The sequence below is a fragment of the Stegostoma tigrinum genome, unplaced genomic scaffold (assembly GCF_030684315.1).
Source record: "Stegostoma tigrinum isolate sSteTig4 unplaced genomic scaffold, sSteTig4.hap1 scaffold_627, whole genome shotgun sequence".
Lineage (NCBI taxonomy): Eukaryota > Metazoa > Chordata > Chondrichthyes > Orectolobiformes > Stegostomatidae > Stegostoma > Stegostoma tigrinum.
In genome coordinates, this window is record NW_026728565.1 from 29,185 (window position 1) to 41,354 (window position 12,170).

General features: G+C 44.5%; 1 protein-coding gene and 1 non-coding gene across 2 annotated transcripts; both read right to left on the reverse strand.

Moving 5' to 3' along the window:
* Nucleotides 1-1,167: 1,167 nt before the first annotated feature.
* On the reverse strand, nt 1,168-8,740 carry LOC125447248 (large ribosomal subunit protein uL3). Its single transcript, XM_048521516.2, has 10 exons — nt 8,716-8,740; nt 7,788-7,980; nt 5,684-5,852; nt 5,298-5,433; nt 4,559-4,745; nt 4,109-4,269; nt 2,332-2,433; nt 2,144-2,239; nt 1,443-1,562; nt 1,168-1,270 (listed from the first exon to the last, which is right to left on the reverse strand). The coding sequence occupies exons 1-10, from the start codon at nt 8,716-8,718 to the stop codon at nt 1,226-1,228; spliced, it is 1,212 nt and encodes a 403-aa protein (XP_048377473.2). The 5' UTR covers nt 8,719-8,740; the 3' UTR covers nt 1,168-1,225.
* LOC132209035 (small nucleolar RNA U83B) lies at nt 4,341-4,433 on the reverse strand. The gene has a single exon (XR_009445102.1). It is a non-coding gene; the product is annotated as a small nucleolar RNA U83B (small nucleolar RNA).
* Nucleotides 8,741-12,170: the final 3,430 nt, after the last annotated feature.

Sequence of the window (12,170 nt, forward strand, 5' to 3'; positions counted from 1 at the left end):
CAATATCATGAGAATGAAGTGATCTTACTGCTGAAAGGCTTGTTTCTTAAAGATACTTGACCAAGTAGATACAGAAAGGTTATTTCACCAGTGAGAAGCAAAGATCAGGACGTGACACCCAAAGACCAGAGGATGATTTTCTCTGCCCATCCCACCTGAAGGGTATTTAGTTTGGAGACCCCTTTACTGCAGAGGGCTCAAGGCTATGTTGGCAACAATGTTGAAGGATGAGGTGGGCAGATTTCTAAACATTAAGTGAATGAAAGGTTATGGGGATAGGTCAGGAAATGGGACAGTTATCAGATCAGCCATGATCAAGTTGAATGGCAGAGTCAACGGGCCAAGTGGCTTATTTTGGCTCATGCATCCTGTCTCAGTGAGCTAGTAGCAGATGGCATTGTTTGGGCAAAGATCCCATATACCAACTTATGGTATCATTGGCCTGTGCTGGCTTTGTGTCAAGCAATGCCCTGATTAGAAGTTACTTCAAGGCCTCAACTTAGGGTTTAAACCCTGCACCCTACCTTGCCAATATCTCTACTATCCAGATGACCCCTTTCCTTTCCATTGGCAGTGCCTCAGCCCCGTAGTCTGCAAAGCTAATAAAGCCTACATGCAGGTAAAGGATAACAGAAGCAAACTCTCAGCTTGTACGCTGTGCGCTTTTAGACATATGAACATAGAATGCAAAGCAGGTCCAAGGGACTAAGTTCACAGCTGATTACAATCTCAAACCTTCATTCCTGCTGAACCTCTCACTGCCTTGCTTGAAGAATTACTTCTGCCTCAAAATATTCGATGAACTCTAGTTCCATCACATCTTCAGGGAGAGTTCAAAATACACAACCCTCAAGATAGATACTGCCTCACCTTTTTAAACTGGCAAACCCCTAGTTCTAGATCTTTCCCAGAGAGAAAAAACCCATTGCCACATCAACTCCATCAAGGGATGTCAGGATTGTTTCAAATCCAGTCACTTTATTAAACACCCCACAGGTAATCCAACCATGCCTCAACACAACCCACCGAGTCAAGGTATTAGTCTGATAACTATGGGAAGGGAAACAGAAGCCACAGCAGTAGTGTCAATAAAGTAGCACAGAATTTAACCAAATCACATCCTGACTGCCATACAGGACTGTAGGAACACAGAACACCAAAATGGTCTTTTCTTTAAAAAAGGTATTTATTGAACACTGGAACAATGTTATAATTGGTCCATGGTTTATGCAGCCTCTTCCTTGGCAATGCGATCCTTCTTCAGTGGTCCCTGAAAACAAAACAATACCAATATCAAAAAGAGCTGGGCAAGGCAGTTTCAAACAAAAACCCCAACATGTGTTCATTGCAACTACAAAACAGTTCTTAAGTCTTGTGCAAGTCAATTTACAAAATCTGAAGGCACACCACAGGAAAGTTGCACTGATTAATTTATCACTCACCATAAATGCCTTCTTCTCCTCAAGGGTCTGGAAGCGGCCATGACCAAATTTGGAAGAGGTATCAATAAACTTCAGGTCGATCTTCTCCACAGCACGGCGGTTTGTCTGCACCAATAGGGACTGCAGGGTTGAACATTACAGTTTAATATTCTGTACCACAACCAGCTTAAAACTATGGGTGGGGTGGGTGGAGGAGACAGAAACATGGGCTGTCTGCACACCAACTTAGAACAGGAATAGCATCTCACCTGGAGACCAGAGATGGATATACATTAGCCATGCCTTTGTCACAATCATGCATCTACAGAGCATCTTGATCAGAGACTGAATGGCAGTATGCACACTATTACCTAGGAACAAGCCACTATGGGCCTAGTAGTGTTGCTTTTACCTGCAGAGCTACTCAGCATCCCAGGGGTACCACTAAATTATATTCAATGGCAAGTTTGTTTTGTCTCTGACAACCAAAAGGATATGGAGAGTTGGCAGAAAGGTGCAGTCAAATCTAAAGATCAACATTTGTCAGTGAACTCTACAGTAGATTTGACAGGTGTATTCCTACTCCCATTTCTCATGGTAAGTTAATGATGCAGAGTATTGGCCATCTATGGGGAAAGCTGAAAATGCTCAAGGGCAGCTACAATCTTTAACCGAGGGGGGAAGATTGACTATGTATTCATATTAAGATAACAAGTAGTTACCTTACGCAGCGTAAGCACACGTTTCTTGGTACCAACAACACAGCCCTTCACCATTACAAAATCATTGGTAACTTCACCATAGTGAGGAAATCCTCCCTGATGAGATTGAAAACAGCAGTTAGCACAACAGTCTTAGAATGACATGAACTACAATTTGGAATGTCATTTATAGCTTGCTAAAAACGCACTAGTGGGTTGATGCTCTTGTCTGTCAAGTCATACTCTGTAGCAGCATTGTTCTTCACCAGCTTGCCATCCTTGGTCTGGTAACCAGATCCAATCCTGTAGATCTAAAAAGGTAAAGAATTGAGTTTTAGTTCACATTTTAAGGAAACCTGGTAAAACGCATTCAGAGACAAGGTGTGAGAATTTCTATTTCAGGCAAAGCAATTTTGAGAATGTACTGTAATTAAGGATTGAGAGGTCAGTCATTCTGACCAAAAAAAAAACAGCACCATTTGCAAAGAAACCTGGAACCCCAGCTTTGGCTCTTGCTCAGGATTCTCTTCAGGTTAAGAGACAGGTTCAGCTGGCAGTTAGGAAGGTAAAAGCAGTGTTATCATTCGTTTACAGTGGCCTAGAATACAACAGCATGTATGTACGCCTGACATTGAAGGCAGCTCTGGCCAGACCACATTTGGAACACTGAGTAGTTTTAGGCCCCATATCCAAAGGAAGGATGTGCTGACCTTGGAGTGGGTCCATGATCTAAGGAATGAAGGGCTTGTCATGAGGAACAATTGAGAACACTGGGTTTGTACTTGGGAGTTTACAAGGATGAGGGGGAGTCTGATTGAAACAAACAGAATACCAGGCCTGGATAGAGTGGATATGGCAATGTTTTCACTAGTAGGAGACTAGGACCCAGGGGCACAACCTTAAGCGTGAAGGCAACTCTTGAGAACTAAGACAGAGGAATCTTGGGGTTCAAGTCCCTAGCTCGCTGGAAGTGACCACACAAGTAAAATAGGGTGGTAAAGGCATATGGCATGCTTGCCTTTACTAGCCAGGAAACTTGAGTACCAGTTAGAATGCCATGTTACAGCTTTATAGTAAGTGTCACTGAACCAAAAATGTTATTGCATTCAATTCTCACCACATGACAATAGCGACGTTGAAGCTTTGGCACGGTTTCAGAAGGTTTGCCAGGTTACTGCCTGGATTGGAGGGTTTGAACTACAAGGAGGCTAGAAAAACTGAAGGGAGACTTGACAGAAGTCTATAAAATTATGAGATGCAGAGATAGGGTTGATTGTCAGTACGTACCATTTTCCCTCGCAAGACTTCAAAATGTCTAATGCTAGAGCCAATGCCCCTCTTGCCTTTTAAATGCAAAGTTCAAAAAGAGATGACAGGTATGTTGTCTTTTAAAAAGACAGACAAGAGTGGTATGAGTGTGGAATGTACTGCCAGGGATGGTGGTGGAGGCAGATATGATAGGGTCATTTAAGAAACTCTTAAGATAAATACATGAAAATGAAAGGAACAGAGAGTTACAGGACCAAGAGCAGGGAAAAGGCATTTGTTTAATTTGGCACGTTTGGCACAACATTGAGAGTTGAAGGACCCATTCTTGTGCTGTGCTATTTTAGGTTCTGAGGAGAGGAGGAACTTATTCAGATGCAGGATATTTCATCTGTGGAGCTCATTGCTGCAGAGGGCTATGAAGACCAAGTCATTGAGTGTCTTTAAAAGGCAGATAGATAGGTTATTGATTACTAAGTGGATCAAGGTTACAGGGAGAAGGCAGGAAAGTGGGACTGAGTAACATATCAGCCATGATCAAATGGTAGAGCTGACTCAAAACGGCCCAATTCTGCTCCTGTACATTGTGAATTCAGAAATGCACATTAAGAATAAACTTGGACTGGAGACCCAGCTAGCATCCTTTAGGGAGGGGCAACAGCCATTCTGATCCAATCTAGACAATTGTGATTCCACACCCACTGACTTTAAAGTGCTTACCTTCTTGTTGATCTCTGTACGGTGATGGTATCCCTTCTGACCTGCACGAGCAACAGAGAAAGCTACACGGGCAGGATGCCAAGCTCCAATACAGGCAACTTTACGCAGCCCCTTGTGAGTTTTCCTTGGCAGTTTCTTTGTGTGCCAACGACTGGTGACCCCTGGGGAGGCAGAGAACAGACCAATTAGTGAATACCCAAGATGTTGACAATTCTTCATTTACTCCTGAAACAGAGATCTCAGAAGGAAGGCAGCATGGAATGGCTCCTCATCAGAGTCAGATGCTGTTACCAACATATATTCCATGTTATCATCACAGAATGCTCCAACAGTGAAGTGTGACAATGGTCAACAAAAGTGTCATTAAAAAGGCATATTACCTATGCACATAAACAAAATACAATCATTTGAGACCCATCCAACTAAGCAGCTGATTCACAGATTCCATACCTTTGAAGCCATGGCCTTTAGTAACACCAATGACATCTATCATCTCATCCTGACCAAACACCAGGTTAACAGAAAACTGCTGTTCCAGTTTCTCTCTTGCCCAATCAACTTTCTCAGCAATTGTCCCACCGTTCAGCTGGATCTCCATGATGTGGGACTTCTTCTGACGCAAGGGAAGCAGGCGCATCTGTGGAGATGAAGCATTCCAATGAACAAATCAGAACAAGCCAACATGAGTGGGATATTTCCCTCTGTTAATCAAGTCAATTTGCTCCACCACTACCAGCACATCTTTGCTTGCCTAAAATAAACTGACGGCCTTCAAAATCACCTCCACTCACCCTAATATTTCTTTAGGAATGGCTTGGTGTCAAATACGTTTACAGGAGACTTCTGTGAAGCAGGTTGGAATGTTTCACTATAACCATTCCTATGAATAGATATGCAACTCTCCCAGAATTAGAGGGCTGAAACAACACTCTACACCATCCACAAAACCTGACACAAACTTATGGTCTTGGCTTGTCCCCTGAAGACATGACATGGGGATTAAATTTTTTTAAAAAAACACTAAATCAAGTGGCCTTATTATTAAGATTTTGTGAAACAAAAGTTTGAGTATCCCGAAGTAATTTAACAGGTATTAAAATCCAAAACAAACAAAAAGGTAGCAAGCCAGAAATCGCAAACAGAAGCTTCCGTACCCAAGCCTCCTTTCAAATTCAGCTTTGGTGCTTACCTGTGTGTGAGCAATGATGCGAATAACTTGGCAGTATTTCTTCATGCTGTTGAAGTCCTTCTCCAATTGTTTCTTGCCATCTTCATCCTGCCATTTCTTGCAGTACTTGGTGAAAGCCTTCTTCTTGGATTTGTACCTTTTATATAGAGAGAAGAGAACATTGGCGCAACCCTTCATCACACAATTGTGAGCGGAAGGAATCAGCACCAAGCAGGTCGGCTCATTGTTGGGATCAAAAGGACACTTTCCTCCAACATTCAGAGCCTGGAGCTCATCGACCTATGTTGCCATAGTCGAGCGGAGCTGCTGATTATTCAATCCAGATTAACACCTTTCCGCATCATCTTTATGAACTGTAAGATTTGGGAATTATGTGACATATTTACCAATTCTTGTAGAATCGACGCTTGCATTCATCACTGATGTGCTCAGCAAAGACGGTCTTAAAGGTTCGGAGACCACGGGGAGTCTCAATGTAGCCAACAAGACCAACAATTACCATTGGAGGAGTTTCAATTACAGTGACTGCTTCGACCACCTCCTTCTTGTTCACCTCTAGGAAATTCAGAAAAAAATTAACATTCTGACAAAAAACCCATGAACCCAACATATTGAGAATTTCTCTATGCAAATGCTGTCAGAGCAGAGTAGTGCCAGCATTTTGCTTTAATATAATACAATTAGCACAGCATGGCTGGTTTAACCAGGTACCCAAGCTAGAGAAAATTTGAACAGATAGACCGAGCGTACCCACTGGGAGAGACTTTCAACATGCAAACAGTAGCTTCATGTTTTGGTGTAGGGACAAAAACAATTAGCAAGCTTGTTTGAGGGCATCATTTGAGGAACAATTATATTCAAGAAGTGTACCCATTTCATTGCACTACAGTCAGCATACTCGACATTCAGCAAAAGCACCACAGGTGACTGAATTATGACCGCCCGTCGAGTTTATCATCATGTGTAGTTATTCTATTTGGTCTCTCAAAACTAAAGCAGGGAGTTATGAAACATCAAACGCTTCTCCCCAAACTAAGCACCACTTTTAATCATTAAATAGTTTTGCATTTTTGAATGCAAGCCTTTAGTATTCTGCTCGAAGGAGCAAACCCAGTTCTAATGAAGGGTTGCTGATCTTTAAATATTAACACCAAGATGAATTGGTGCTTGGGTAAGAAATTAAATATTTAAAAAAGTGTTTCAGAGACAGTAGGAACTGCAGATGCTAGGCCCAAAACGTCAGCCTTCCAGCTCCTCTGATGCTGCTTGGCCTGCTGTGTTCATCCAGCTCTAACACCTTGTTATCTCAACTATTTAAAGTGTTAGGTTCATCCACTCCTTAGTGGAAGGTCATACATCAAGTCCAAAAAAACACCAAAAATTTTCACAACTTTTAAGATCAACGCTTTTCACAAGAAATCTTTCCAAAGAAAAAGGTGGAAGTGAATAAGTACCATGAACAAAAGTGCTGCCAAGACATTTAGGGCATAAGCTTTAGGTACTTATAATCAAAGTAAAGCTAGTTACCTGCAAACTGTAATCAGCTTAGCCCCAAGGCAGTTTTTGATTAGAAGGGCATTGAAGGTTTGGGGGGGGGGGGGGGGGGGGGGGGGGGGGGGGGGGGGGGTCAGGTGGAAAATTGTGGTCATTATTAACTCCAATCACAGCCATCCTACTGAATGACAGATCAGACGCAGGAGGTCCAAATAACCTGTTCCTCTCTCATGCTGCCAAACACACTATGCATCCAAATGACACTGGAGATATTCTTGCCTTCAAACAGCTGCCAATTTTTGGGGACCAGTACTGTAGGGGCAAAGCTTGATTTCAAACCAAAAACACAACAAGCACAGTGGCTCAGTGGTTAGCACTGCTGCCTCACATCAGCAGGGACCCAGGCTCAATCCCAGGCTGGGGTGATTGTGCACAGTTGGCACATTCTCCTTGCTAAAGGAAGGTCCCAACCCAATCCTGCTCCTCTGATACGGCTTAGCCTGCTGTGTTCCTTCAGCTCCCCAATTTTCTGACTCCAGCATCTGCAGTTTTCCCACCTCCCCATGTCAGTGTCTATGTGGGTTTCGCCTGGGGACTCTGGTTTCTTCCCCCAGTCCAAAGATGTGCAGATTAGATGAACTGGCCATGCTAAATTGCCATGCGGCATCCAGGGATGTGCAAGTGGATTAGCCACAAGAAGTGTGGCGTTTATGGGGATTTTAGGCAGGGTGGGGGTTGGGGATCAAGTCTGGATAGGATGCTGTTCAGGGGGTCAGTACAAACTTGAAAGGCCATTTTATCCACTGTAAAGATTCTACAAATTCACAAACACAGCCTGTAACAGCTTCATAAACTTGGGGCTCCTTACCCCACAAGCAAACCCTGCAGAGTTTGGCATGTACAGGACGAATATGCAGTGATCACACAATTAAAAAGAGACTATACTTAAAGTTTGCACTTACACACTATGAAACATTAGAATATTACTGTACTTACTTGAACCAGGCCTGTCAACATCACGAACAATGTGAGTCATGCCAGCCTTGTAACCCAAAAAGGCAGTCAGATGGAGAGGTTTGGAAGAATCATCTTTGGGAAAGCTCTTCACTTTTCCCCTGTGCCTTCGGCTCCTTTTTCGGGGCAGGAAGCCCAAAGACCCATGTCTGGGGGCCGAGAACTTGCGGTGAGACTGTACACAGGAAAAAGAATTTAAAGTTGAGGAAGATCATCCCAAATGTTGCAAACTGGAAATAAAGAGAAACTTGTTTCCCCCAAGGACCATTCCTTAAAAACTTTATAGAAGGTACACTTCAAAGATAAACCTATGATACAGCATCACAATGACCTTTATTCATACATCCTGAATCAGCCTCTATTAAATTCCTATGTTGCTACAAAATTAGGCTGCTATTAGGATTAGCACCATCAGAAACATTGCTATTTTTCCTATGGGCATGAGCTCTTGGGTTCACACCCTCATCAGGATTTGACCCATTTCTCTAGTAAGTGGGGCTCAACATTGGGGGGGGGGGGGGGGGGGGAGGCAGCTTTAAACACACCATACTAACCCCATCGTGAGCATCTGATCCAAATACAAAAACCAGGAAATAACAGCACAAAGTTGAAACTAGCCGCACACGACGAAGATATAGTCGGTTATCGCGGCTCATGTGAGCAGGATGGCTCGGACTGAACTCGGATTGCATTCTCTGAACCACAGTCAACCGCCGCCATTTTATGGGCAATCGGGTCGGAATTAAAACGTGTTAAAACACTTTCCTTAACATCATCGTCAAAAAAAAATTCCATCAATACCATACTGGCTGTGTTATTAAGAATCGTGTATACGTGCATTTGTTCGAATTAAGGTTCGACATGCTCGGATGGCTATGATATTGATCAGATTAAAAAACACCAAACTCACCATTTCTCAGAGTAACCTGAAAGAGCGAGCGATGGCTGCGCCTTCCCTTTTATACCCCGGTTACACATCACTTCCTGCCAACGACGCCACTCTTTTACTTTCACAATTTATAACAAAATACAAATTGCAATCTTTAATTTACAATTATTTTGTATGCATTTTAAAATGGGGCTTTTCGATTTTTCTTGGTTGATTTATTTTCCAGCTCAACAATTAAACTATGTCACTGCCTTTAACACTTTATTGACCAAAACCCTACTTTTAGGTCTTATTATTTTCTTTTTAATTTTGCAAGTATGGTTCTTCTCAATTATGTTAACCCTTGAGATTAAACTACCATTGTTGTTTTGTCAATTTTGCTTCTCCTTAAGGGGCACATTTCCCCTTAGCACCCACCACCTCAAAAATATCTATCTATATAAAGCAATACTACAATCATAAATAACGTTAATATCTTTATGTAACACCTTTCACAACCACCATTAACTTCAAATCACTTCATGACCAGTTAAATGCTTTTGAAGTGTAGTCATTGTCATAACGTAGGAAACACAACAGCCGATTTGTGCACAGCATGATCCCACAAAAAGTGATCATGACTAGAAAATCTGCTTTGGTAATGTTGGTTGAGAAATAAATATTAACCAGGACATAGGGGATAATTCCTCTACTCTTCTTCAAAATAGTGTCATGGGAGTTTTACATCTAGCCAAGTTGGCAGACCTCTGTTTAAATACCTCATCTGTAAGAAGGCATCTCTGACAGGTCAGCCTTGAGTTGTAGGCCCACATGCTGGGAATGGCACAAGCCTGGTACCTTGAGGAAAAGTGGTATCCACTGCATCACAGTCAGCATGGCTAATCCAGACAAATATTTCAGACTGGAGAGTACAACATAAACAATTTTATTAGGGTGACCGGAAATACCAGTTTTGCCAGGATACATTTGCAATAAATATATTGATGTCCTGACGATTTCCTAAAATTAGTTCTAAAGCACTGACTTTCACCTCTTCCCTTTTTGTCAGATACAAAATGGATCAAGGTGGAGAAATTTGAGTGAACTGTCACCTTTCCTCCTGTATCCATTGTAATATATTGTAGTCGGCTGATCTGATAACCCACCCCTTTGACTTCTCCAAGAAAACTACCACAACCTTTTTTGGCTCCATTGCCAATGACACCATTTAGAAAATGATTTGAGTAACCTTGCCATCTTTGGCTGACCATTCCGTTGAAGTCATCACATGAATTCCCAATCTCAACTGACCTCCCTCAGGTTACTGCATTGGCTACCTGACATGCCAATCATCATGGAGGCCCCACCTTCCCATTTGCTGCCTTTCCACTTTATGTCCGGGGTTTACTTCCGAAAATCTGGTCATCCTGCATTTCAGCTAAACCCAACTTTACCCTCCTCCAAAGTGCTAACTCAAAGGTGGAGGCGCTGAGGAGAGACAATGGAAACACTTATCTAAGCTTAGGCAACTGTTTTATTTTGAAATATACTTTATTCAAGAGCATTTTAAACAAACTTACAAAAACATTTTGATAAATATGACAGCATGGTCAATAAAGCTCAACTTGTAATAGACTTAATATTTACAAATAGTATCAGAGATAATGGGAACTGCAGATGCTGGAGATTCCAAGATAATAAAATGTGAGGCTGGATGAACACAGCAGGCCAAGCAGCATCTCAGGAGCACAAAAGCTGACGTTTCGGGCCTAGACCCTTCATCAGAGAGGGGGATGGGGGGAGGGAACTGGAATAAATAGGGAGAGAGGGGGAGGCGGACCGAAGATGGAGAGCAAAGAAGATAGGTGGAGAGGGTGTAGGTGGGGAGGTAGGGAGGGGATAGGTCAGTCCAGGGAAGACGGACAGGTCAAGGAGGTGGGATGAGGTTAGTAGGTAGCTGGGGGTGCGGCTGGGGCTGGGAGGAAGGGATGGGTGAGAGGAAGAACCGGTTAGGGAGGCAGAGACAGGTTGGACTGGTTTTGGGATGCAGTGGGTGGGGGGGAAGAGCTGGGCTGGTTGTGTGGTGCAGTGGGGGGAGGGGATGAACTGGGCTGGTTTAGGGATGCAGTGGGGGAAGGGGAGATTTTGAAACTGGTGAAGTCCACATTGATACCATATGGCTGCAGGGTTCCCAGGCGGAATATGAGTTGCTGTTCCTGCAACCTTCGGGTGGCATCATTGTGGCAGTGCAGGAGGCCCATGATGGACATGTCATCAAGAGAATGGGAGGGGGAGTGGAAATGGTTTGCGACTGGGAGGTGCAGTTGTTTGTTGCGAACTGAGCGGAGGTGTTCTGCAAAGCGGTCCCCAAGCCTCCGCTTGGTTTCCCCAATGTAGAGAAAGCCGCACCGGGTACAGTGGATGCAGTATACCACATTGGCAGATGTGCAGGTGAACCTCTGCTTAATGTGGAATGTCATCTTGGGGCCTGGGATGGGGGTGAGGGAGGAGGTGTGGGGACAAGTGTAGCATTTCCTGCGGTTGCAGGGGAAGGTGCCGGGTGTGGTGGGGTTGGAGGGCAGTGTGGAGCGAACAAGGGAGTCACGGAGAGAGTGGTCTCTCCGGAAAGCAGACAGGGGTGGGGATGGAAAAATGTCTTGGGTGGTGGGGTCGGATTGTAAATGGCGGAAGTGTCGGAGGATAATGCGTTGTATCCGGAGGTTGGTAGGGTGGTGTGTGAGAACGAGGGGGATCCTCTTGGGGCGGTTGTGGCGGGGGCGGGGTGTGAGGGATGTGTCGCGGGAAATGCGGGAGACGCGGTCAAGGGCGTTCTCAATCACCGTGGGGGGGAAGTTGCGGTCCTTAAAGAACTTGGACATCTGGGATGTGCGGGAGTGGAATGTCTTATCGTGGGAGCAGATGCGGCGGAGGCGGAGGAATTGGGAATAGGGGATGGAGTTTTTGCAGGAGGGTGGGTGGGAGGAGGTGTATTCTAGGTAGCTGTGGGAGTCGGTGGGCTTGAAATGGACATCAGTTACAAGCTGGTTGCCTGAGATGGAGACTGAGAGGTCCAGGAAGGTGAGGGATGTGCTGGAGATGGCCCAGGTGAACTGAAGGTTGGGGTGGAAGGTGTTGGTGAAGTGGATGAACTGTTCGAGCTCCTCTGGGGAGCAAGAGGCGGCGCCGATACAGTCATCAATGTACCGGAGGAAGAGGTGGGGTTTTGGGCCTGTGTAGGTGCGGAAGATGGACTGTTCCATGTAACCTACAAAGAGGCAGGCATAGCTGGGGCCCATGCGGGTGCCCATGGCCACCCCCTTAGTCTGTAGGAAGTGGGAGGAGTCAAAAGAGAAGTTGTTGAGTGTGAGGACGAGTTCCGCTAGGCGGATGAGAGTGTCGGTGGAGGGGGCCTGGTCGGGCCTGCGGGACAGGAAGAAGCGGAGGGCCTTGAGGCCATCTCCATGCGGAATGCAGGTGTACAGGGACTGGACGTCCAT

Coding starts and splice junctions, on each gene's coding strand:
- LOC125447248 (XM_048521516.2), bottom strand. Junction 1,563..2,143: donor GTGTGCTTACGCTGCGTAAG/GTAACTACTTGT, acceptor TCAACCCTGCAG/TCCCTATTGGTGCAGACAAA. Junction 1,271..1,442: donor AGGAGAAGAAGGCATTTATG/GTGAGTGATAAA, acceptor TTTTGTTTTCAG/GGACCACTGAAGAAGGATCG.